Genomic DNA, 26921 nt, shown 5'->3' on the forward strand with positions numbered 1-26921 from the left:
AGATAACGAGGAACAGCAGCACACATTTTGCTATGTCCTCTGCATGGATTAAATCAGCAACACTAACACAACTGTAGAGTGGCAATCATCTAACCCGAGTATGTGTCCTCCGATCTCACCAGTCTCCTGGCAACGCTACCGTTATGCTACCTCCCATTCTCAGCTTTGTTGCCAGCATGACCCTTTTGCTCTTCTGTCAGTGGCGCATAGGTTTCATTGTGCTGGGTTACAGCTGCTTTCTTCTCCTGGTTACTCATGCTGCTTTGTGGCTTCGTTTCTAGAGTGATTTACAGGGCCACTCCTAAGAGATGGTGAGCACTGTTAAATCCCCTTCAAGGCAGTGAAAGCCAAGGAAAGATGGTCTTTTGGTTAACACGCTGAACTGGGCCTGGAGCCGTCAGGGCTCCATTCCTGGCAATGCTACAGATTCCCTATGGGATCTTGGATAAATCACTTAATCTTTCAGTGCTTCAGTGCTCACCCTTTATCTGTGTTGCGTGTGTAAATGTAAGCTCTTTACAATGGGGAATGTCTGTATCTCATAATACAAATAATAAAAAAGTCATTCAGTGTCTTGAAGGAGTGAGTCGTTAAGGAGATTCCTTCCCTCTATCACTATCTCTTACAAAGACAACTTACTGTAGGTTTTTCTTTTTATTGTGATATAAAATTATACTAAATTTTAATATAAATCTTTTTTCTACCATTGTATTTAGATACCTGTAGTTTTTCTGGTCATTTCAAGGGCTGTTTTCCCAGCTTTATGCTATTCAGCTGAGACACAGGTTCACTGATGCTACTCATGTTCCACCTTAGTTTTGCCTGATGAATTGGTTCTTCTCTGTCTCCCTGTCATTGCTCAGCATTTTTCTCCCACTATAGCTTGAATGCTAGTGTCACTCCATCCCCCATTGGGAGCATGCTGATATTGACTCGTACATCTCGTAAGATCTTCTCATTGAGGTGGTGGAGGCTTTGGGTTTCCATATCGTTCTTGCTTGGCTTCAATACTTTCCCATGCCATAAAACCTAATGTAAAAAAGAATCACATGCACACAATCACCCTCATGTGCAAGGTGCACACTGCATCTGACCAGGCTGTTGATGGCACTGACAGTCCAAAGGAAAGTGTAGGGTCAAGAGAACTTTATTAGAGTTTACAAGACTATGGGCTTCTCTACATGCAGAGTTGTAAGTGTTTAACTAAAGGTGTGATTTTAAAACTGATTAAATTAGAATAGTGCAAAAGGTTGTGTGGACACACTGCAGTTTAATCCATATTTATTTCAGTTGATTTTAAACCCATTCAAAAGAGGTTGGGGCTAAACTAATATAAGCCTGGTTTAAACTCATGTAAGTCTGTCCACGCAGCCTTTCACAAGCATGTGCTGACAACCCCTTTAACTTCCTTTTGTTAGGCCTTGTCTACACTACAAAAGTTTTGCTAGCATAGCTATGTGGTTAGGAGAGTGGGGGGAGGGGGAAGCACACCCCCAGCCAATATAGCTAGGCTGGCAAAACTCCCAGTGTAGACGTAACATGCTAACAGAAGAGTGTTTCTGTTGGCTTAACAAATGTCATGCAGGAAAAGACGGTTACTCACCGTAGTAACTGTTGTTCTTCGAGATGTGTTGCTCCTATCCATTCCAGTTAGGTGTGCGCGCCGTGCGTGCACGGCATCTCGGAACTTTTTTACCCTAGCAACACCGGCGGGCCGGCTGGGCGCCCCCTGGAGTGGCGCCGCTATGGCGCTGAATATATACCCCAGCCGGCCCGTCCGCTCCTCAGTTCCTTCTTGCCGGCTACTCCGACAGTGGGGAAGGAGGGCGGGTCTGGAATGGATAGGAGCAACACATCTCGAAGAACAACAGTTACTACGGTGAGTAACCGTCTTTTCTTCTTCGAGTGATTGCTCCTATGCATTCCAGTTAGGTGATTCCCAAGCCTTACCTAGGCGGTGGGGTCGGAGTGAGATGTGGCGGAGTGTAAAACCGCTGAGCCGAAGGCTGCGTCGTCTCGAGACTGTTGCACCAACGCGTAGTGGGAGGTGAAGGTATGGACTGAAGACCAGGTGGCCGCTCGACAGATGTCCTGGATCGGAACGTGGGCCAGGAAGGCAGCCGACGAGGCGTGCGCCCTCGTCGAGTGTGCGGTGAGGCGGCATGGCGGCACGCGAGCAAGCTCGTAGCAGGTCCGGATACACGCGGTGACCCAAGAGGAAATCCGCTGGGAGGATATCGGCTCGCCCTTCATGCGGTCAGCAACCGCTACGAACAGCTGGGGCGAACGCCGGAATGGTTTAGTTCGCTCGATGTAGAAAGCGAGCGCCCTGCGGACGTCGAGGGTGTGCAGCTGTTGCTGGCGAGGCATGCGGCTTCGGGAAGAACACCGGGAGGAAAATCTCCTGGTTGAGGTGGAAGGCTGACACCACCTTTGGGAGGAAGGCCGGATGTGGTCGAAGCTGCACCTTGGCCCCGTGGAAGACGGTGTATGGCGGACCAACCGTCAGAGCGCAGAGCTCAGAAACTCGTCTCGCTGATGTAATGGCGACAAGGAAGGCCGTCTTCCAGGAGAGGTAGAGCAGGGAGCATGTGGCCAAGGGCTCGAAGGGGGGACCCATCAGCTTGGCCAGCACGAGGTTCAAATCCCAGGTCGGAGCAGGGCACCGGACCGGCGGGTATAAGTGGTCCAGGCCTTTAAGGAAGCGGGAAACCATCTGGTTGGAGAAGATGGACCGACCTTCCAGCGATGGACGAAAGGCGGACACTGCTGCCAGGTGAACCCTCAGGGAGGAGACCGCAAGACCTTGCTCCTTAAGGTACCAGAGGTAGTCCAGGATAGTAGGGACCGGGACTACGAAGGGATTGAGGCCTCGTTGGTCACACCAGAGCGCGAACCTCTTCCATTTCGCCAGATAGGTGGAGCGAGTGGAAGGCTTTCTGCTCTCTAGCAGGACTTGCTGTACTGCCGCCGAGCAGTCCCTCTCTGCGTGGGTCAACCACTCAGGTACCAAGCTGTAAGATGGAGGGACTGCAGGCTCGGATGGCGGAGCCTGCCGAAGTCCTGGGTGATGAGGTCCGGCCACAACGGAAGGGGGATGGGATCCCGAACGGAGAGCTCGAGCAGCAGGGAGTACCAATGCTGCCTCGGCCAGGCCGGAGCTACGAGAATGACGGTGGCTCTGTCCCTCCGCAGCTTCTGAAGCACTCGGTGAACGAGGGGGAACGGAGGGAAGGCGTAGAGTAGGCGATCCTTCCAGGAATACAGGAAGGCGTCCGACAGGGAGCCCGGCGAGTGACCCCGGAACGAGCAAAACAGGTGACACTTCCTGTTCTCCTTGGACGCGAATAGGTCTACTTGGGGAAACCCCCACCTCTGGAAGATCGTGCGTACGACATCTGGACGGAGGGACCACTCGTGGGAGAGGAACGACCTGCTGAGATGGTCGGCCAGCGTGTTCTGCACTCCCGGAAGAAAGGACGCTTCCAGGTGAATGGAGTGGGTCACGCAGAAGTCCCACAGGAGCATCGCTTCCTTGCAGAGGAGGGAGGAGCGGGCTCCGCCCTGCTTGTTCACGTAGAACATTGCTGTTGTATTGTCCGTGAACACTGTCACACAGCGACCTTGCAGGTGGGTGCAGAAGGTGCGACAGGCCAGACGGATCGCTCGCAGTTCGCGTACATTGATGTGGAGAGCGAGCTCCTGCGGCGACCACAGACCTTGGGTGTGAAGGTCGCCCAGGTGAGCCCCCCAACCCAGCGCTGAGGCATCCGTGGTCAGCGTGGCGGACGGGCGAGGCGGATGGAACGGGACTCCCGCACAGACGACCTGCGGGTCTAGCCACCAGTCGAGGGAGTCGAGGGTCGGCCTGGAGACTGTGACCACCATATCGATGGGATCGTGATTCGGTCGGTACACCGACGCGAGCCAAGACTGGAACGGGTGGAGGTGGAGCCGCGCGTACGTGGTGACATACGTGCATGATGCCATGTGGCCTAGGAGGCGGAGGCAGGAGCGCACCGTTGTGGTCGGGAAGGAGACGAGGTCCCGGATGATGGAGACCATGGTCTGATGTCGAGATTGTGGCAGGCAGCCTCGGGCTATCACGGAGTCGAGGACCGCTCCAATGAACTCCACCCGCTGTGACGGAACCAAAGTGGACTTCTCGGCGTTGATGAGAAGCCCGAGCCGTCGGAAGAGGGACAGAATGTCTGTCAACTGGCCCATCACCAGCTGTTGAGACTGACCGCGAACCAGCCAGTCGTCGAGATACGGGTAGACATGTATCCGACGACGGCGGAGGGCTGCGGCAACCACCGCCATGCATTTGGTGAACACCCTCGGTGCGGTGGAGAGCCCGAACGGCAACACGGCGAACTGGTAGTGGGCGTTGTTGACGACAAACCGGAGGTAACGTCGGTGAGGATAAATCGCGACATGGAAGTAGGCGTCCTTCATGTCGAGGGCGGCAAACCAGTCTCCCGGATCCAGGGAGGGAATGATGGTCCCCAAGGTAACCATGCGAAACTTGGGCTTGAGCAGGAACTTGTTCAGCTCGCGAAGGTCCAGGATAGGACGTAGCCCCCCTTTCGCTTTGGGGATGAGAAAATAACGGGAGTAGAATCCCCTGCCCCGCCTGTCTTGAGGCACTGCCTCTATGGCACCCACGCTCAACAGACCTCCTGTAAGAGGAATTGCTCGTGAGAGGGGTCCCTGAAGAGGGACCGGGAGGGTGGGTGGGAAGGCGGGGGTGAAACAAATTGAAGGCGGTATCCCGACTGGACTGTCTGAAGCACCCAGCTGTCTGTTGTTAATTGGGACCACGCCGAAAAGAAATGGGAAAGGCGGTTGTAAAATAAAGGGGAAGGATCCAGTAGGGAGAGTGATGGGCCGTCCTCGAGCGTCCCATCAAAAGGCCTGCTTGGCCCCCTGAGGGGCCTTGGAAGAGGCCTGGCCCTGGCTACGCCGATTGCCGGAAGGACGACGGCGATTTTGAGCCGGTCGCCGGCTATTGTACGGCCGATAGCGTTGCTGGTAGAAGGGCCGGGAGGGTTGCTGCCGGAAGGACCTGCGTTGTGTCACCGGCGTGTGCATCCCTAGGGTGCGGATGGCAACGCGACCGTCCTTTAGGGTCTGGATCCGTGAATCTGTCTTTTCGGAAAAAAGACCCTGCGTGTCGAAGGGCAGGTCCTGCAGTGTATATTGCACCTCCGGTGGCAGGGTGGAGGACTGCAGCCAGGCGATGCGCCGCATCGACACGCCGGAGGCTAAGGTCCGAGCTCCGGAGTCCGCAGCGTCAAGGGCTGCCGTGATGGAGGACCTAGATGATCTCCTCCCCTCCTCTAACATTGCCGTGAACTCCTGGCGGGAGGCTGACGGCAGGAGCTCCGTAAACTTCGCCAGGGACGTTAGGATATCAAAGACGTATCTGGCTAGGAGGACCATCTGGTTAGCAATACGCATCTGTAGGCCACCCGCCGAGTAGACCTTGCAGCCTAGCAGGTCCATGCGCCGGGCGTCCTTGGACTTCGGCGCAGGTTGACCGTGCCTCTCGCGGTCGTTAACCGATTGCACCACCAAGGAGTCCGGGGTCGGGTGGGTATAAAGGTACTCATAGCCCGTAGGGGGAACTGAGTATTTACGCTCGACCCCTCGGGCCATGGGAGGGATGGAAGCGGGTGTTTGCCAAAGCGTGGTGGCGTTCTTTTGGATTGTTTTCACAAAGGGCAACGCCACCCGCACGGGAGCGTCCGCACCAACCACGTTGGTAATAGGGTCCTCGTCCTCTTGGACCTCCGCTACTGGGAGATCCATGGCCGTCGCCACCCGGCAAAGCAGGTCCTGGTGGGCCTTCAGGTCAATGGGCGGCGGCTCCTTGGTTGAAGCACCGGCCACCGCCTCGTCCGGGGAGGACGATGAGGACAAGCCCTGCACGACGGCCTCCTCCGCAGGGGCTGCTGACTGCGCCTCGGCTGGGTCGTGCTGCACGGAGGACCGGCGGTCCGGCGGAACGGAGGGCTCACGTCGAGGCGAAGGGGCCGCCTGGCTAACCGTTGCCTCGGGGGCCCTGCGCTCGGAGGCCGAGTCTCTCGGGGGAAACAGTACCCCCTGCGCTTCATACTGGGCCCAGGGAACCCAGAAGCCCCACTTTTGAGCCCCTTGAGGATCACCGTGAGGGGTCGGTGGCAAGTGCGCATTACTGTCCGCGCCGGAGGCCACCGATGCCGGGCGGGATGGCCAAGGAGGTGCTGAGGCGCTGACGGATTGTACCGCCGAAGGCGGTAGTCTGTCCGCAGACGGTGCCGAGAAACAGTGTCTGTCCATTCGGTACCGGGACGGTGACCGAGACCGTCTGCCACCGCGGTGCCAGGAGCTCGACCGGTGCCGGGAGCTTGACCTGGAGCGGGATGTGCGGTGCCGGGAATGGCTGCGAGAGTCGCGGTGCCGGGAACGGTGCCGGGACTGAGACCTCCGACGGTGCCGACGCGACGGCGATCGGGACCTGGATCGGTGCCGAGAGTGCGACCGGTACCGGGATGACGAACGGTACCGGGACTCCGACCGGCGTCGGGATGGCGACCGGTACCGGGACGGCAAGCGGTGCCGAGAGCGAGATCGGTGGGATGGCGACCTTCGTCGGGACCGGGAGCGTGACCGGGACCGTCGTCTGTGCCAGCGGTCCGCGGAGGGCGGCCGGATCATCATTGCCGGTTTGCCTGCAAACGCGACAGCCCGCACCGGCGGTGCCGGGGGCCGGAGGCTCGGTGCCTCTACGAGCTGTATCAGCTCACGCGCCGCGGAGAAAGTCTCCGGCGTCGACGGCAGTCGTGGCTCAACCGCGGACGGTGCCGGGGAGCGTGGCGGTGCTGGACTCAATGGCCCTTGCAGCGCCGGAGTCAACGGCCCGGTGCCCGCCTGGTGCACGGCCACTGTGGGAGTGGCAGGTGGCGCAACAGTCTTGGCTGAGTCCTCAGCGCGGGACTTAGCGATCGCCTTCGCCAGTCTGCGCTTCCTAGCAGGCGAAAGGGAGCGGTGCCGGGTCTTCGGAGCCGCCGGCTGAGGCTGCGGCGGCGCGGTGCCGGAACGGCTCGGAGCAGCCGGTGCGCTCTGCACCGATGAGGCTCTCGGTGCCGGCGCAGCCGGTGCCGGGGGCTGTAACGACGCCTCCATGAGGAGCTGCTTAAGTCTATAGTTCCGCTCCTTACGTGTTCTCGGCTTGAAGGCAGAAGAGATCTGACACTTGTCTGTCCGATGGCCCTCGCCGAGGCAACGGAGACAGGCGTCGTGCGGGTCCCCGATGGGCATAGGCCTCTGGCAGATTGCGCAGGGCTTAAAGCCCGGTGCCTTGGGCATGAGCCCGCACCGGGAGAGGAAAGGGAGGGGAAACCCCCCTAACCTTAACACTAAACCTAACTAACTAACTATAACAACTATCTACACGAACTAAGAACTAACTATATACAAAAAAACCTTTAGCGAAAGCTAGGGTAGTGGAGGACAGAGAGCACTCCACAGTTCCAACTGGCCGTCACGGGCGGTAAGAAGGAACTGAGGAGCAGACGGGCCGGCTGGGGTATATATTCAGCGCCATAGCGGCGCCACTCCAGGGGGCGCCCAGCTGGCCCGCCGGTGTTGCTAGGGTAAAAAAGTTCCGAGATGCCGTGCACGCGCGGCGCGCACACCTAACTGGAATGCATAGGAGCAATCACTCGAAGAAGAAGTTGGTATAGCTATGCTGGCAGAACTCCTTCTGTTGCCGTATACTGTGTCTCCATTAGGAGGCTTGGCTGGCATAGCTATCCCAGGCCCGGCTGAGGTAATGTAGAAAAGCCCTTGATCACAAAGTAGTTAACAAATCAGGAGTTTGGTTGAAGAGCATTATAATATTTTGCATTCATACTAATAACACACCACATAGAGGCAGCATACTCCAGTGGGGCTGGGAGTCCAGAGTCTATTCCCTGACTTGGTGACTTTTGGCAAGTCACTTAATCTTTCTGGTCCTGATTCAGCAGTCCATCCCTATTCAGCCTATCACTTAAGCGCATGCTTAACTTTAGGCATGTGCTTGAATCTCATTAGCATCAATGGAACTTAAGCTTAAGTGATAGGTTGAACAGGGACAAACTTCAGTACATATGTAAATACGTTGCTTAATTTGGGCCTCTCTCAGTTTTCACATCTATTTATTGAGGACAACTATACCCACCTACTTTCATAGTGTGCTTTGACACCCTTGGGCAGAAGGCTCTATAGAAATGCAACAAATCTCAGAGCTGTTTGCAAGTAATAAGCCTCAGACCAGCCCCTATAAATAAGTTAACCTAATAGAAATAGGTAGACATATGAAAACGTGTAGACATTCCTAACACAACTAACACTAATCCCTCTCTTTCTTTTTGAGTAATACTGTTCAATAGTTTCTCTAAAGTATTTGGAAGTCGCTTGTAACATGATGATGAATAAAGCAAATGTAGTTTTAGGTATTATGAACAGTTTACAATTGTAGAAGATGCCCTATAGGAGGATATAACTGTTAAATATCAATATCCCATAAAACATTCTTTGTGTAATGCATGAATAGCTTGATAAGATGTTGGTATTCTGCACTTTGTGTGTGTGTGTGTGTGTGTGTGTGTGTGTGTGTGTGTGTGTGGGCACAGTAGACGCTGAAGTGTACATATATACAGGTTAATGCAAGGTCGTTTTAGTTGCTGCAGATATTACCTGTGTGTGTCATTAACAGGTAAATAGAACAATCATGTTCTCTTTTTTTTTTTTTTAAATCACCTTTATATAACTTGCAAACTGAATGCTGTGTTTGGGATCTATGTCCCCTGGGTCAGAATTAGATAGTTCCAGTAACAACCTTAATATGATTTAACGTGGGGGTGGAACAGTGGGTTAATACTTACGTTATCAATAGCTATGATTCCCCCTTTCCTTATGAGACGTAAACATTTTTCATAGTACTCATTGTAACTCTGTTTATCTGCATCTATGAAAGCAAAGTCATAGGTCCCAGCTTCACCGTCTGCCAGTAGTTCATCTAGACAGGAAACAAAGCGTGTTGTGATGCCACGTTTAACACTGAGGAAAGGGGTGAGACAATCCATGTATGTCAAGGCTCAGAGTCTACAAAGGTCTGGAGAAGCTTACTATCCAATTTTAGAAGCAGCCAAAGCCATAGCGTAGACTGTAGACATGATACTCCTAAATTTGGTTCAGTAAGAGTAGGTCAGGATCCTTTAAACTGGGTTTACACTACTTCTCCCATTAGGCTTAAAATCAGCTTAGCTAAACTGGTTTTAAAGCTGGTTGGAAATTTCCCCCCAGTAGAAAGACCCTAGATGTTAAATGAATTTTCAGATTGATCAATCAACTGCTGACCACAATGCTGTAATTTGGGGCATGCAGAATTCTTACCCAGAAGGCCCTTTGGTGGACTTTGCCTGAGCACGTGCATCCTTTGTGTAATCACAGATGGCAGCAAGTGGTTGTCACCCATTGGGCTTTTCTCAGGAGTCTCTCATTCCATTTCCCCTTTTTGGGCCAAAACAAGTGCAACTGGGGTCTGTTAAAACTTTCTTATGCTGCACTCTGGCTGACAGCTCCAAACTGGAACTGTCAGCTGCAGAGACAATGGCTCTGGTCCACCCCAGGGCACTAGAAGGTGACAGAGAAGTACTTGGCGGTTTATAGCCCCACCCACCACTACTCTGTGTGTTTTGGGAGGGGACCCCATTTGGAATCTCACTCCCCACTGCAGCATCGCAGCAGAGGAGAAGGGGAAGAGAGGTAGGGTTTTGAGAGGCCTACTATGAAGGAGCAAGGAGCTCATGCAAAGTTATCTGCCCTTCTCAAATTGCTCTGCACCCTCTTGTTTTGGAGAACAACTTGTGAGGCCTTTTCTGCATGGGGCTAGTCAGCAGACAGCCCTGTTGTTATCAGAGTTTGTATGGGTACACTGGAGGGAAGAACGTGGCCCAGACAAGGCTAATGTTTGTGACAGAAGAGAGTGGGTGACAGGCCGCATTAGTCTAGCTACCAGGCAGGACGGCAGCATCAGTCACAGTAAGAAGACACTGCTCCCTGGGTACTACAGTGACTGTGCTAGGCTGCTTCTGGGCAGTTTTTTCTCTTAAAGACACTTCTTCTGAAAAGCTGAGTGTGGGCAAAGAAGCAGCATTGGCTGGTGGAATGGATCACTGGCGTTTGCAGTGGGAATAAACAGTCTTTCTGACAGCAACTTTCCCTCCTTAATGCTGCTCCCCTGTGAGACAGTGCTTCCTGTTATACAAACTTGTTCTGCATCTGCCTTTTCCGTGGTCTTGGAAGGCTTTGCTTCCTCCTGACCACGAATACCAAACTGCATTTCCCCAGATCAGAAATGTCCTGCCTCTGATGCTTGTACACTAGCTTCTCGACTCCCTCTGCATCTTTCGCTCCTCAGAGAAGACTTTGCTTGCCTAGAATAAACAGATAATCACTTAGAATAGACACTTCATGGGAGAGAAATTGGGTTTTGTCCAATTTAAATCCATCTTAAGCAGCTTTCCCTGTGATAGAAGCAGCAAGACAATACCTCTTTTAATATTACCCATGCAGCCCATTGCTGTGTTTAAGTGACCAATGTAACAATGGATGGTAGATGAACAGTTATCCACTTTCTCTCTCCTCTCTACCAGTATCTGGAAACAGCTGAACTCTTCCTAAATTTCCTTTCTATAAACAGAGAAGCCGCCCATTGTGACTGATGAAACTGCATGTTCATCTTTGCTATACAACTCCTAATCTCAGACGTCACATGAGGGACTCCTCCCCAGCCTAGGTCTTCAGCCTCTACTTTTCATATTTATTATGTTACCTACCAAGTGTTTGAATTGCTGGTTTAATCCGCAAGTCTATTTTATGCTCCACTCCTGCCTGAAACAAAAGAGGAAAGGGATTTGATGGAAGTAGTTGTGAAATATCTTGAAGTGGGATGCACTCAGAAAAGTCACCATAAAATTGGAGGCTCCCATACCTACTTTCCCTGTTACTTCCAGCATTCATATAACATTTGGTCAAACAACAGGCCAAGTTTACCAAGTTGCCTCAACCCAGCCTATACTATAGTGCCTAAAGTGAACGCTCACATTCCGTGGCACTTGGATTTGGGTGGATAAGTTGTGTAACCTTCTAACTACCTGATTCTTACCTGCAGCTACCACACATGCATATCTGAGACTTGGAGGGAAACAAAGTTAAGCCCTCCTGGAACATACTCCTACAATTCTGAGCACTCCTATTCAGAGCATGCAGCATTTAGGGACGGGCAGAGACTATTTACCTCTTTCCACAGTGGCTTTCCAATACTGATGTAATCTTCATTTATATCGCAGGCAACGACTCTGCCATCATCTGGCAAGACTAGTGCCATGTTTAAGGTATTATAGCCTGTAAAAACACCTAGAAAAGACACGAGAGAAAGAAGTAAGACTCATTTGACCATAAAAACTGATTTAACTGTAGACAAGAAGGGGGTTTTTTTTGTTAAAGAATATAGCCCCCCAAAAGAGCTGAGGATCCCAAATCACTAATAATTAATGCTATCTGTCCCATTACCAGGGTAGCATTTAGTAGCTGCTGAAGCCTGACAGAATAGTGGCTGTGAACGCTTGTTAGTTCTCTAGCTAAATTCACAGCTTACGTCTGTCAAGGGTACCTCAGAGTACCATCCTGTATGGCATGAATTTGACTTTAGCGGGTCTCTAAGGGAAAAAGGAAGAGGAGGGGATGGAGCCACGGTCAGCGTGGCACACTGAATCCTTGTGGGCTGTGTCTATTGTTCTCCACCTGCAGTAGCTGGCAGCTGCTGTGGATTCCCTAACCCTGAAAAACAGGAGGTTGAGAATCCTTCCCTTAGGTCCACCCAAGCCAAGCCCTTTCCCTCGGGCTTTGCTCTCTTCTTCTGCTTTTGTCCCATGGTGCTTTCCACGTAAGCCACTCACACTGCTGTACCGTCAGCCCTGAATTAGGTTTCACCACACCCCTGAGAGGTTGGTCTTATCCCCATTGTACAGATGAGGAAACAGGCAGGGAGGTCAGGGTCAACACTTTCCAGAGTGGCCACTGATATTAAGTACCCAAACTGTGACCCCTGGGGCCTGATTTCCAGAAGTGCTGAGCGCTCACCACTGAAGTTGATGTCAGTGGAGGCTGGGGATTTGCAGCACCTCTAAGAATCAGGAACAGGTGTCTCAAGTTGGGCACCCAGTATCAGTGGTCACTATTGAAAATCTGACTTGCCCAAGGTCAGAGGCAAGAAGCTAACCGAAGAGTCCTGCTCTGACCACCTCCCATCACCCTTGGTGCTCTTTGGTAGGCTTGGTGAAGCAGGGAACTATGTTGACATAGCTTCCAAATGATCGGTGTTGAGCCATGCCCTAGGAAATGTGCATTCTTACCTATTTCAATAGCTTTCTTGGCTTTGATGAGTTTGGCCAAGTTTGCCATAAGCTGAGCTTGGTCACAAGACACCATCATTCTACTCCAGGGATGGTCCAAGGTGAGCTAGAAAAGGAAATGGTACAAAATTGAAAGGAAACAGGAAAGGAAAAACTACCCTGAAGTTGTTCTTTCAGGCAGATTCCCAAGAGCCCAACGTGATCCTCAGGATGAGGACAGCATTGGGGTTTATTATTACTGTTGATCTCAGAGAAGCAATTTCTGTTCATTTACCAAAGAAGATACATGTATAAGCAGCTACCATTGTTGTGGGCAAACCTAACAGTGAGGGTAAGTAACCACAGGAGCAACTTACATAGGGACGGGAGGGATTCTCTGCCACTTGAAGTCTTGAAATCAAGATTGCTGTCTTTCTACAGGTCACGTTCTAGCTCAGCAAGCAGCTATGGGCTTGATGCAAGAATTGCTGGCTGGAATTCTATGGCCTTCTATGACTAGATCATAATGGTTCTTTCTGGCCTTAAAATCAACACATTTGTTTTCTATTTAAATATTTTCTATAGGGAGCAATGCAATGATTATGGAGGGGGTAGTTTGGCCCAGTGGAGAAGGCACTGCCTGCCAAAGGAGAGCTGGGTTATCTAGTTTGGCATTCTGCCACTGGCCTTCTGGGTGCCATGGGGCAAGCCACTTCAGTAGTGGGAATCCGGTACTTAGATAGCTTTGAGACTCTGGGCCTTAGATACCACTACAAACCTACATACAGGTGGATAGAGAAAAGGCAGTTCTTTAGGGACTAGCAGATCTATGTACTGGGCACAGACAATATTGAAATGCCTTATAGTGATGGACTCAAGGAGCTCAATCTATTTAGCTTCACAAAGAAAAGGTTAAGGGGCGACTTGTTGACAGTCTGTAAGTACCTATGTGGGGAACAAATATTTAACAATGGGCTCTTCAATCTAGCAGAGGAAGGTGTAACGTGATCCAGTGGTTGGAAGTTGAAGCTAGACAAATTCAGACTGGAAATAAAGCATGCATTTTTGACAGTGTAATTAATTATCAGAACAATTTACCAAAGGTCGTGGTGGAGTCTCTATCACTGATCATTTTTAAATTAAGTAAGATTGGATGTTTTTCTAAAAAAGCCACTCTAGGAATTATTTTGGGGAAGTTCTATGGCCTGTGTTATACAGGAGGTCAGACTAGGTGATCACAATGGTGCCTTCTGGCCATGGACTCTATGAATCATGGGACATTAATAGCAGTACTGTAGACACACCACGCTCCACAAAACACATCTTGAGAAAAACACTGACCAGTCGCAGCTTCTTTAGGACTGGATGCTCCCGCAGAGAGTGATCCAATATGTATTGCCATAGTGGGCTCCCTTTTCCAAGTAGAGTCTTGGGTGATCGGGGAATTCCAAAAGCTAAAAATGGATATTTTTTACCTATTAAAAAAATTAAGATATTAAAAGGTTTTGTGTCTCAGTGGAAAAAGTTTGCAATGACCAGTTATGCCTTGAGCAAATAAAGACCAAGAAAACTGCCACTAAAGGTGCCTTGCTCTGCAAAACCTCAAATGAAGAGGGTGAAGGGGCTAGACAGCTCAGGGGCTTGGCAGTGGGATTAGAGGTTTTTCACCTCTAAAGCATCTGTTCAAATCCAGTCCAGGACTGCAGTGACTGTAAATTGACACTGATGTCGTTCAGTGGCTGATTTTGCCATGAGACAGCACATTTAATTCAAGGATCTCAATGATTTTTTTCTAATAATATCCCTGCTTTACAGAGGGGCAAACTGAGGCACAGAGAGGTCTGGTGACTTGCCACTATCACCCAGCAAGTCAGTGACAGGGCGAGGAACAGAACGCGAGCATCCTAGTCCCTGCTCCTCTGCTCAGACTGTGCTTGCTCTTGCCCCAGCTGATGGGAGAAAACTAGCACCTGCTCCTCTTACCAGAAGAAAAAGCCATGACCAGAAAACTAAGATGGCAATTTCCAATGTGCTTAGGAGGATACATGTCTGTCTGCAGTCACCCTGCAAGGGGAGGGCTGAGACAGCTCACAGCAGCTTTGTTAAACCGTGGCCTTTTAATCCTGAGTAGAAGAGCTATTGGTAGGTGTGCTTTCCAGTCTATTGCAGTACAGTGGCATAGTGGATTATACAGACAGACTGGGCCCTTAACAGCGCTGTATATTTACTGCCAGAGCTCAGTCAAATCCTGGCCTATAACCCATTCCTTGTGTTCAGTTCTTGCTAGAAAAGGTCTTTTGGAGAGGATACTCTATCTTGCTATTCACTCGGTGTAGGTTCCCATGTATACATAAAAACAACGAGGAGTCTGGTGGCACCTTAAAGACTAACAGATTTATTTGGGCATAAGATTTTGAGAAGTGGGGGTTTTTACCCACAAAAGCTTATGCCCAAATAAATCCGTTAGTCTTTAAGGTGCTACTGGACTCCTCGTTGTTTTTGTGGATACAGACTAACATGGCTACCCCCTGATACTTGGCACCATGTATACAGAACGCAACCACAAAAAGGAACAAAACGGGGTAGAAGTTTGCTTTTACTGTTCAGCTTATTGAGAACAGACAGACGTACAAATGGCGAAGCTAAAGCTCTGACCCTGATTTTCCTATACTGGGTCTGTTTGGAGCCTGGACTTTGGCTCATGCTATTGTGGAAATAGGCACTAGTTGTAAACTGTTGACAACTCTTGTGAGTTTCACAATATTGGTCTCTTTCCCAGCTGCAGTCAGATGATTCCAAGAGAATCTGAACTTTCATTAAAAAAAAGAAAAGAAAGTTTAGCCCTTATATTTGCAGAGAAAAAAACTTGAACATGGAACTCCTAAAGGATCAGAACCCAGAAGGCAAATAGAAGCCAAGTTTTATTTTTCTACAAATCTCATGATTTGTAAAGCAAATCTCACAATTTCGAATGCTTGGGGCTAGCTATACTGCAAGATGTGCAGCATGCAAACTTGCCCAATGTGCACAGGGTTTGCCATGGATTCCTATAAGTGCTCATCCTACAATGAGATCTGCTAATACAAACCCATGCAGAGTCCTAAGACAGGCAAAGGAGTCCCCAACAGCCGCGCTCATTGCAGGATCAGGATTTTATTTGGTCTCCTGCCTCAGGCAGTGGCCAGCTTCTGACACAGGAAGGTGAACCAGCCAGCGTGCCCCTGGCCAGTGCTTGGGGACAGGAGCAAGGGGAATTCCCTCCAGAGCCCATGCCCGACCTGGGAGCTGTCAGCCTCATTAAAAAGGATATTGTTATTCTCCAGGCCTTTTGAAAAATGTAACCACAACCTTTAAGTCTACAGAAAGCTCGCTCTCTCTCTCTCCCCCCCTCCCCTTCGCTCACTCCCTATACAATATTTCGCACCTTCACTTGGCTAACGTTCTAGAAGCCAGCAGTTTTAATTCCAGCACCTTTTCCCTCTCCCCTTCCCCCAACATCTAGTAAATTACTTTCTAACCTACACACACACACACACTTTTTTTTAAATGGGTGGTAAAGTGCAGCTGGATTGAGCACAGCCAGTGACTGTGCTTTGAAGCGGACTGCTGCTTCCTTCTGCTCAAGGAGAGCTCACTTCTGGCCACGAGCTGGGAGGGGGTGTTGGATTTTATAGATCAGAGAAGAAAGCGGCGCTTACCTGCTAAGACTCCAGTAGCAAAAGCAACCCCTAGGACTGCGGTCCCAATGGCCATTTCTTTAGTTATACTGAAAAAGGGCATTTGGGGTAACGGAGGAGAAGAAGGAAATAGCAGCAAGATTCAAAATGGATGTTGTTGGCTGCTGCAGCTTTAAGAACAATGACTAACTCACTGAGTGCATTAGGGTTCCTTATCTAGTGAGCATCACGTGTTTGCAGGGCCTGAGCAAGCATTGCAGCCACGTGATGATCACAAACAACAATGGGAGAAGAGCAACATCTACAGGCAAGAACAAACAGGGGTTGCTGTCATTCGTTTTATTTATGAGCATTGGCATCTTACAGTGGAGAAGCCAGGCACTCTGAAAGAGGCATGAAATCATCATAGCTCAGGTTACAAGTCAGTGCTTGCAAAATTAGCATTTAAATGTTCTAAGGGAATCCAAAGCAATCTCTACTGCAATAGTGGAATCTAATTACTGGGAAATCTCTGTTTTGGATTACAACAGCCTCAGGCTCTGGGAGGTGTAAAAATAGTTAGCAGCGGATCTATAAAGGTTTGCAATATTTATTGTTTTATAGGCAGGGTGTTTGTTTCTGTTAAGATGAATAAATAACTTTGCACCTGGAGGTTCTCAGAATTAAAGAAGATGGTGTAAAATATCTTCAGGGTCTGCAAGATAGCGTGCAGTTATGAGGGGCAGTGCAGTCGGGGCATGGGACTGGGAGATTTGGGTTTATTTCCAGCTCTACACTGACCTGCTTTGTGACCTTGCACAAGGGACATTTCTCTTTGTCTTTGCTTCCCCTTTGCTTTGATTGTAAGCTGTTTGGGGCAGGGAGTCTCACACTACTTGCATCTAGTCCAGTGGGGCTCAGACAGAAGCTGCAGGTGCTACTGTAGTATGTATACAAATAATAAATAATGCAGCACCTTCTATCTGAATCCCAACTGTATCAAGAAGTACTCGGTAATAGGGTGACCTGCTTTGTTAAGGCTAAGAGGCCAGGTTCTGGCCAGCCCTCTTGAGTCAGCCCAACCTGTGCTATTCTTAGTTTCCTGCCATTCTAAGGGGGCTGGACTAATTGGGGCCAGGTGACAGCCTGAAACTCTGGGGCTTCATAAAAGGGCACAGAAAAGTCTGTAGCACTACAGGGAACAAGTTAGGCTCTTGTGGAAAGCCTGGAAGTTGGGTCTGGGAGGACTCCAGGGAAGAAGCTTGCAAGTCAGGGCTTTGTCCCAGAGAGGCTGAGTCTGTGAAGGGGGAGAAGGCTCCAGGGAAGTAACCTGGAAACGGTCTCCATCCTGGAGACTTAAAGGTAACCCAGGAGGGGCTGGGAACTGAATCTGAAAATGAGCTCAAGTAGGGTGGAAGAACCTTTTGTTTGTATGGGATGTCTGTTCCCCTAGAAGGGGATTGAACTCTGAGAATAACCCAGCAAGAGGGCTGAGCCCATATGAATCCCCTGGAAAGACAGAAAACCCTGGTGAGGGGAAACTGAGGCAAGGAGTGCCATGATTGGCCAGTAGGGGGTGCTCCAGGGCAGGTATGCCCTATTACATATCCTTCTGATCCCATTTTACAGTGGGGAAATTGACACACAGAGAAGTGGTGTGATTTGTCCAAAGTCACAGGATGAGTCAGCCTGAGTCAGGAACAGAAATTTTGGTCTGCTGATTCCCAGTCCCACCAATGTGATCTTAAACCCCCCACTTCTGTTAGGTTCTCTGTCTTCTGCCCTGTTGGGCATAGAGCTATAGGTGCCATCACCTGAAGGCAAATAATAATATATAAAGGGACGGGGGAGGTGGAAGGGACCAACTGTTCTTATCCCTCATAGAAAGAGAGGGGAGGTGACTTTCTCTCTGAGACATGCAATGGAGGATAAAAGCTAGTCCCATCCCACTGTTTAACAAAGGTACTGCCCCTTATTAGCAAAAGCATAGGCCTGCATGCAGGGTTCTGCTGCTGGGAGCAGACATCAGCGGGAGCAGGGAAGGGGACCAAGCCAGAAAGGGAAGGAAAAAGAGTCAGTGATTGCCCAAGGGCCAGCGTCACTCCTGATTTGTGCTAGCAGACGCTATGGTGTATGCCACTTGGGAGAGGTTACGATGGTGTATGACAACCTCAACTTCCTTCCTCAGGGCGGGGCTGCCCACTGCCTGAGGAATGGCCAGGACTGGGGAGGCAGTAGGATTGGCCAAGATGCTAGAGACATGCACTGATAATGTTCTAGTTAGGTTCTTAGCCCACCCGCTTCACCATGCTACCCGTGCACCTGCCGCTAGTGCATGAAGTGTCATGAATAACTTCTGTCACATGTGGTTCATTCTCTCTCATCCCCTCCCCGGGGGAGTCTTGGGTGTGCAGGGGAGTGGTTTGCTTTGACGGGGTTTGGGTGGTGGGTGTTTTCAGTGTATCCTGGTGCTGGCTCTGTGGAGGGGCTCCCAATGCACCCCTCCCTCTCCCAGTGGAAACTAAAGCCGTCCTCCCTGTCGTAGCCCTTGAGAGAGCCACACAGGGAATGCTACCTACCCTTCCCTGTCAGGGGGAGTTGCTCCCACCAGGGTGCAGTAGGCCTCACTGGCACAAGAAAGAGCCTGCATGAATCTAATCCTGTATTATGCCTTGCCCCCCAAGAGGAGAATGGAATTTTTCTTTAAAGGGGAAATAATTAAAAAACCTGACTGTGCTCCCATTTCATTGTAGGATGCACACGTAGGGTTCTGGCACACAGCAGTGCACGTTAGAGATGGGCCCAGGAGTCCAGGCTTTGGGATTTGGAAACCCAAAGCAATGATGGCTCGGGTGTGTGATGCTATCCAGATAAGCACTCATACAGAGCCTGCTGCGGGATGGGGCCCTACAATGTGGGGGAGGGCTGGCATGGGATGGGATGGAAGTTGGTAAAAGGTTTCAGTTTTTGCACATCCCTAACTCATGGGAACAAAATAACTCACAGTCAGTTCCTTAGTGTAGACCTGGCCTAGAAACTTTGGCAGTATAGTATCGGTTAAGGATGTGAGATTTTTTTTTTAATGAGAATTTTATACTGATAAAAGAGTGCTTTTGCTAGTACAGCTCATTTCATTCAAGGATCTGCTATAAGCTATGCCAGCAAAAGCACATTTTTGCCAGTGGAAGCTGTTGTTACTAGGAGCATTTGCTGGTATAGCTATGTGGATAGTAAATGTTTTCTAGCGTAGACTAAACTTTACTTGACAAAGACTTTAGTTCAGAGCTCTGTGTTTCTCTTCCAACAGCTGATTGTTCAGGTGTTTGACATAATCTGCTCTGCTTCACCACTGGTAGGAATAACATGAGAAATGTAATCTAAGGTCCTGGCAAACAAAATATCTTTCAGCTCACTTTTAAAATGTACTTGATTTTCGAAGACTACACGAGTGCATATTTGATTTGGGATCTCACCACTTTCTCTGTGTTCATTTGCTTTTGGAAGTGAAGGCATTATCAAAGAAGCAGCTAGAAGACATCCTTTTCAAGGCAAGCAATCACAGTGCAAAACTCCTCTATGGGCTATAAATCAGATTTGTGACTGTGTAGCTCCATCTAGTGGTTATTCTGAATAACTCGGGGGAGAGATTTACTACCGGAAATATGTGTGTTTACATAGAACAGTCTGTAAATTTCAACACTTTCTGTATATGAGCACACTGGGTTGTGCTTTCAGGCCCCATTTCAGCAGGGTACTTAATCATGTGTCTAACTTTAAGCTTGGTAGTAGTTTCATTGAAGTCAGAGGGACTATACATGGAAAGGGATTACTTATGTGCGTTAAGTTAGGCATGTGCTTCAGTACCTTGCTGAACTGGAGCCTGAATGTTCTAAGCAGTAATTACTCCCCCGGGTGGGAGAGTATTGTGATTTGCCAATCTACTGAGTATAGTAGGTTTTTCCTTTGATTTAGGTATCTAACTTGCATGCATCTAAACTATTCTTGGCTGTAACTGAAGTATAGAAGTTTGAGGTATAGCTCAATTTCTTAAGAGTTAGTTTCTAAACTGAATAGAAGGCAGCCAGCCACTTTTCTGAGACATCATAATTTCCATTTTACATAGCACAGTGATATGCTAACTGAACAGGAAACGCTGGCTGTCCACTGAATTAGTTCAGATGCAGACATGCAATGTGCCTGCAATTATCTGAGCACTCAAATGTTTTGGTAGAAGTCTAGCAGGAAAGGAGTGTGGAAGTAGGTACTGAATGAAGGTTGGCTGTTATGTTCAGATAAATACACTAGCCAGTCTGAACTAGACTTGAAAGCAAAATCTGCCCTCGTTTACATGCAATACTGCTGCAGTCAGCTGACTGCCCCATGAGGGACATAGGGCTACGCAGGTTGTAAGCAAGTTGTTCCCCCATGTGTTTAGTTCAGTGGATATAGTGTTTCAATGCATGTAACAGCTGTCCAGGAAGGACTTTTTCCCTGGGACCCGGTTCCTGAAGCACAAGATAGTCTGGGGAGACTGGAAGCCACCAAAATTCCACATTCCTGGAGCATGGAGAGCAGGTGGGGTTTGAGTTCAGGGCTGGCCAATTATGGGACAGTAGTAGAGTTTCTACGTCTTTTTTGCTTCTCTTGTTAATTAACCATAGGACTGCTTTGTCTGGGATATCTGATCATTTCTTTGTTAGCCATGAAATCCTGCACCTGTAGTGAATACAACAATCCATGTGTGTGGGGGAGTGGGCTGCTTGACCACTTCAGAGACCACCATCCACGCACCCCTGCAGATAGGATTGGGGAAGCATATGCCCAGTGATAAAGATCAAAGGCATCACATTTGATCTTCTGGGGTTTCACACTCTTGAGCGATGGGATTCCTGTGGCTGCCCCTTAACCTGGATTTCCAGCATGACACAATGTTACTTGGTCACTGAGCCACCAGCAGAGAATGTTAAGAGAAGTGCAATGGGGTTTGCTTCCAGCTCTTTTTCATTCTATTATTCTTCCATGTCAGTTGCATGAACTGAATCCCAGAGTGCAATCAGCCCTTTCCGAGACACTTATACACTTGTTCTAGGTGTTGCTAAAGGGTAAGATTGTCACCTTCTCAGTTCTCTTATTGCTGTAGCTTAGAGATGCAAGACCTTAGTTGTCTGCGCAGTAAGGACCAGTCCATGCTGTGACTGAAAGCATGCCAGCAACAATCATATTTTAAATACAGTTGTTGCTAGCATGGTTTTCCCAGACCAGGGTGGGTGTGGATGGCTCTTCTGAGAATGGGATTGTTACTGTATTTCAATATCATTACATACCATTGACATCCTTGAGGGGTCCTATGTAGCACAGCTCGGATAGCATGGCTCATAGAAAATAATCTTTGTCCACACTCTTCAAGGCTAACTAGGGTCTTGTTCCTGCAAAGACTCCAGTGGGACTACCAATGGTGTTTGAGGCTAGCATGTGTGAAATTTGTTTTCATTCTGAATAGAACAAAACCAAATATTTTCAAAATCTCCAATGAAATGGAAACTTTGAATTTTTGTTTTAAAAAGTCTGTCATTTTGTTTTTTCCCAACAATTTGTTGTTTCAATTTTTTTTATCTTTTTAAAAATATTTGTTATTACATCCTGGTACGCCAGTAGTAGTAGTGCATAATGTCACACTATTTGCAGCGGTGGTGTAGCTGTGTTGGTCTCAGGATAGGAGAGAGACAAGGTGGATGAGATAATATCTTTTATTGTACCAACTTCTGTTGGTGGAAGGGACAATCTTTTGAGCTCCACAGAGCTTTAACACTCCATTGTCTTATGACTGTAGAAATGTAAATTACTCATTTACGGTAATTTTAAGTGGTTTCCTACCACATGTGTGAACCCTTTATGCTTAACAATCTATACCACCTTCTATTTAGCATGGACACTCTTGTTTCCTTCTCCAGACTGTAGCCCTGAGGATTAATCTGTTGGTCTGTATAAAATGTCTTTTTGATAAAGTGTGTAGGCTGCATAGATTAATAGAAATTTATAATAAGCTGTAATGCAAGATACCTAGAAGCTTCTAGGCCAGACATCCTGGCCTATTTCCTCTGTGACGCTGACAGCAACCTTTAAGACCCTTACTCAGAAAAGTAATAATAGGAGACAAACCTACGCAAATGTCTAGGGACTTTTTGAATGTTTGCTAACCTTTCACCTAGTTAGGGTAAAAAGGAGGGTATTTTTGCCCACAAATGTAACACGTACACCCGCAAGCTACTATATAGCTGTCATTAGTACGCACACAAAAGGTCAGCCAATGAAAACAGGTACCCTCACCTTTCCATGGGGGAAAGACAAATTTGGGCATAGGAGGAAGGATTTCTCCCTATAAAAGGTGTGACAATCCACCATTAGGCAGGCGATACATCTCTCTGTTTCCTTGTCGTCTCAACCTGCTTCGAAGCCTCTTTCTCCTATGAAAGCTGTCAATACTAAGTCGTAGTATTAATTCTTCTCAAAGTTGTGAGTATGAACATATTCTTATTTCTGCTAGAGCATTTAGGTTAAAAAGAGGGTTTCACTCATAACCAGTTTCTTTGTAACTTCCTCTAGCAGAGGTGTGAAATTTACTCTAGCGCTTATTTGCTGCAGAGTGCATTTAGAACTGTGTAATATCATATCATATCTCTTAAAGAACTGTGATATTTTGTAACTTTGTAATCTCATACTGCTTTTAACATTTTACATTTACTTCTTGTTTTATTGATTTTAAATAAAAGGTCTTGTTTGACTAAATTTCTGTCTCTGTCTAATTTCCTGTAATATACCCCAATCTCCTTGTATTAAATTCTGTGAAGCCTGATTCAAGACGAACTTTTATCTTCTGATCACACATATTGGCGAGCCATACCCATATTATTAATATCTATCAATTATTATTAACATTACTAATTAATTGGAAAATTAATTATTAAATACAACTAAATTAAGTGGATAAATTCCACTGTCCCTACTAACCCTCCCCAAATCAGGCTACAAGACCTGAAGAAAACTTCTGTGATGCTTGCAAGCTTGTCCCTTCCACCAACAGAAGTTGGTCCAATAAAATATATTACCTCACCCACCTTGTCTCTCTCATGTCAAATTATGATAGAAGTGAAATAGCCTATTAACTTATTTTATTTTAAAAATCATTGACACCTGCTAGTTAGTACTGATTGTAACATCTTATCTTTTCTAAATCAAATGTCTCCTGTTTATGTTGTAGTGAAACAGTTTGCATTTTGAACAAGAAAAGATAAGTACGCAGTGTTTGTATTAGAGGAGTAGCTCTGCTCAATATCCTTTGTTGCCTGGAATGATTTTTCTAGGGTGGTCATTACAAACAGAAGGCCTTCTGATCCAGAAAATAAGAGGTCTCAACCAGTACTAGGTAGCAGCTGCCCTTAATGATTTTAAAAATAAAATAAACATATAGAATGTTTTGACCAGCATGATATGATATCAGTAGTGCATAACATGACTGGACTTGTCAGTTTATGTTGTATTATGCACCATTACTACTTCCATGTCATGAAACAATGGAGGAACTATAAAAATGACAAACACAAATTTCATCCTGAAACAAAACTGTGAATTTTTTCCAATAAAAATAAAAAATTGTTTTGAATTTCCCCCCCAGGACATGTCATCACAATCAATAAGATTTTACAGACATCGTTGAAACATCATTTTCCAATAGAAACCTGCTTCTGCAAAAGTTTTCTGACTAACTCAGCTAAGTATAAGACTAGAGACAATAGGTGGATACAGAAGGACTGATGGAGCACAAGGAGACAATACTTGTCAGCTTGATAGGCAGTGATCTCAACACACCAGCTGCCTAACTGTGGTCAAGCTTTTCCATAGGCATGACAGAAGAGGAGAGTTCTAAGTGGGGATTTGTAGGAGGATAAGAAGGTAGCTTTGTGGATGTTTACAAGCTCCTCCCAGGCGTGAAAGGTGCTGGTTTGAAAATCAGTAGCCAGAGACCAGCTTCCAGTTGGACGTGAGAGCTGGCATCGTGGCAGTGAATCAGAGATAATGGGGAGAGAGGGTGGGGACGGGTCATGAAGGACCTGGAAAGTGAAGGCTAATGGCTTATGTTTGGCACAATAAGAAGCGGGAGGGAGAGCTAGTGGAGGGGTTCACAGAGAAGGGTGATGGGCTAGGGAAGTGATCTTTGCAGCAGCATCCTAAATGGATCTGAGGCGGGACAAAATTGCATTTTCCCTGGCCAGAGAAAAGGATGTTGCAGTAACTGAGACACAGGATGGTGAGAGCCTAGACAAGAATTCTAGCTGTGTGGCTAGATAGGAAAGGCCATATCCTAGACATGTGCTGCAGAAAAAATAACCTGGATGTGAGAACCTAGAGAGAAGTCCCAGTCTTAGGCCTGGTCTACACTGGGGGGTGGGGTGGGGGGGTGTCGATGTAAGATACGCAACTTCAGCTACGGGAATACCGTAGCTGAAGTCGACATATCTTATTCCGACTTATCTCCCGTCCTCACGGCGCGGGATCGACGGCCGCAGCTCCCCTGTCGACTCTGCTACCGCCGCTCACTCTAGTGGAGTTCCGGAGTCGACGGGGAGCGCATTTGGGGATTGATATATCGTGTCTATATGAGACGCGATATATCGATCCCTGATAAATCAATCGCTACACGCCGATACGGCAGGTAGTCTGGATGTACCCAAAGATGATGTCCAGTTTACAGGCCTTATTGACAGGTAGGGTAGCAGTGGTGTCCACAGTGATCGGACAGGGAGGTGGGGTGGTTAGGAGTCTATTTTAGCCATGTTGACCTTGAGCTGCTGGCTAGACATCCACAAGATATCAGAGAGACAGGACAAGATTTTAGTTTGGACAGAGGGAGACAGGCCTGGAGTAAAGAAATAGATTTGTGAGTTGTCAGCATAGAAATAGTGGTTGAATTGTGTTTGTGGGTGCAGAGGAAAAAGAGAAGGAGATCAAGGATAGATACCTGTTCCCTTCAGAAAATTATAATAAATTCACGCACAATCTAATGCATCAGTAAAACTCAGTATATATGCTAGAAGACGTTACCTGTTCTGTTATCTTTACCAAGATGGATTTTCATAGAAGAATCTGGTTGGTTGAATATTGTTTGTGTGTTTATCAGTATTCAAGTACTGTTGGTATATTACTATACATGTATAGTATAACATTTCTTACACTCCTCTGGAAAGCTTAGATAAGAGTTTAGGATAGCAGGGTATGTTAAAAGATAGTATATGAAGTCTATATTTTTTTAACATAAAAACGACTTACGATGAGAGAGCCTGTATTATATTTCCATTCCAGTTTGTGTTGTCATAGTATTTGACAGTTCCAGCTGCACAATCATTTACCACATGAAGTACACTCAACAGTTCTTCTGGATCAATGGTGGTTGCCATGCACATGCATTTTACTTTGTGATGCAGTGTGTGCCACTTACTGGTGTCTACGTACAATGACCTTCCTCTTAAATACTTCACATTTTTTCTGTCATGTAAATTTTTAGCAATGGCTGTTCATTGGAGGGTCCATGTTTTGCCATCTGAATACTTAACAGTGGTCAGAGTGTTATGATCTTCCCAATCGGTATTGAATAGAATTACTGAGAAAGTATTCATCTGATAGCAGAATTCACTAATTTGAATTAAGTCCTGATACCTTCCTCAAATGCTTATCATCACTCACAAAGGCATCTGGAGTTATCAGACAAACTCTAAGTATCAGTGCTTCCTTTAATATGTTTCCTGACCCAGACAAAGTGTCATTCCTAACACAGAACTTGGATGTGAACAATGACTTAACTTAAGCTGGTTCTGTTACTTCCTCCTGGTCCAGCCACTTCCCTTGCATTCACACTTCTGGAGGAGCTTTAAAAGTATGTCTTTCCCTAACAACATGTAAAGGGTGTTGTGCTTTCACATCCATTTCAAGGCTAAGGTATCAACGTTTCAAATGTTGCTTGCTAAGAAGGCTGGTGATTCATGAGCCCATACGCTTTAAGCCATTAAACTTGCAAACTGTGAATGCTTTAGAAATGGTTTTCAGCTAGAAGCATTTTGACATATTGTTAAATATTTCCAAGTATTACAGGTTTAGAGGCCAACATTTTGAATATATATGAGTACTTTATGCCATCTCATTACAAGACTTGGTTTCCACTTTGGATGTGCAGGTATAGGAGGGGGAAGAGAGCTACGGCCAACCAGAATAATTCCCAGTGCAAAATAAGCAAATGGATCCTCTGAAACCAACCTACAACTATCAAGGACTGAAACCCATAAATTGAGTTTGACTGGGTAGACCCAGCCAAAAAAATTGTTTGATAGGTCAGCTTGACAGATTCATTGATTGATGCAGCTCTCCTGACAAAGAGGGTTTGTTACTGAAGGATATGGGTAAAGAGCTTTTTATTTTAATTACTCAAAGCAGCTGATGAGATTGCCATGAATTATCAGCATCCTGCGTGTGTTAGGGCTTTGGAGCAATTGCATATAGGCATGACTGCTATCATGAGCACAATGCACTGTTGGACCACTCATAAGTCCAACACTGCATCATGAGGGATAGCTCAGTGGTTTGAGCATTGGCCTGCTAAACCCAGAGTTGTGAGTTCAATCCTTGAGGGGGCTATTTAGGGATTTGGGGATTGGTCCTGCTTTGAGCAGGGGGTTGGACTAGATGATCTCCTGAGGTCCCTTCCACCCCTAATAATCTATGATAGGGCCAAATCCATACTAGCAGAATCAGGTGCAACTCCATGGAGTCTTATTTAGATTGCTACAAA

The 26921-nt window shown here is 47.5% G+C and overlaps 1 protein-coding gene across 1 annotated transcript; it reads right to left on the reverse strand.

Moving 5' to 3' along the window:
• Positions 1-639: 639 nt before the first annotated feature.
• Positions 640-16291, reverse strand: COMTD1 (catechol-O-methyltransferase domain containing 1). The gene is made up of 7 exons (XM_045025692.1): positions 16127-16291; positions 13770-13903; positions 12450-12555; positions 11333-11451; positions 10872-10926; positions 8916-9049; positions 640-1029 (listed from the first exon to the last, which is right to left on the reverse strand). The coding sequence occupies exons 1-7, from the start codon at positions 16206-16208 to the stop codon at positions 877-879; spliced, it is 783 nt and encodes a 260-aa protein (XP_044881627.1). The 5' UTR covers positions 16209-16291; the 3' UTR covers positions 640-876.
• Positions 16292-26921: the final 10630 nt, after the last annotated feature.

This window comes from Mauremys mutica, chromosome 7 (genome assembly GCF_020497125.1).
Source record: "Mauremys mutica isolate MM-2020 ecotype Southern chromosome 7, ASM2049712v1, whole genome shotgun sequence".
NCBI classification, from domain to species: domain Eukaryota; kingdom Metazoa; phylum Chordata; order Testudines; family Geoemydidae; genus Mauremys; species Mauremys mutica.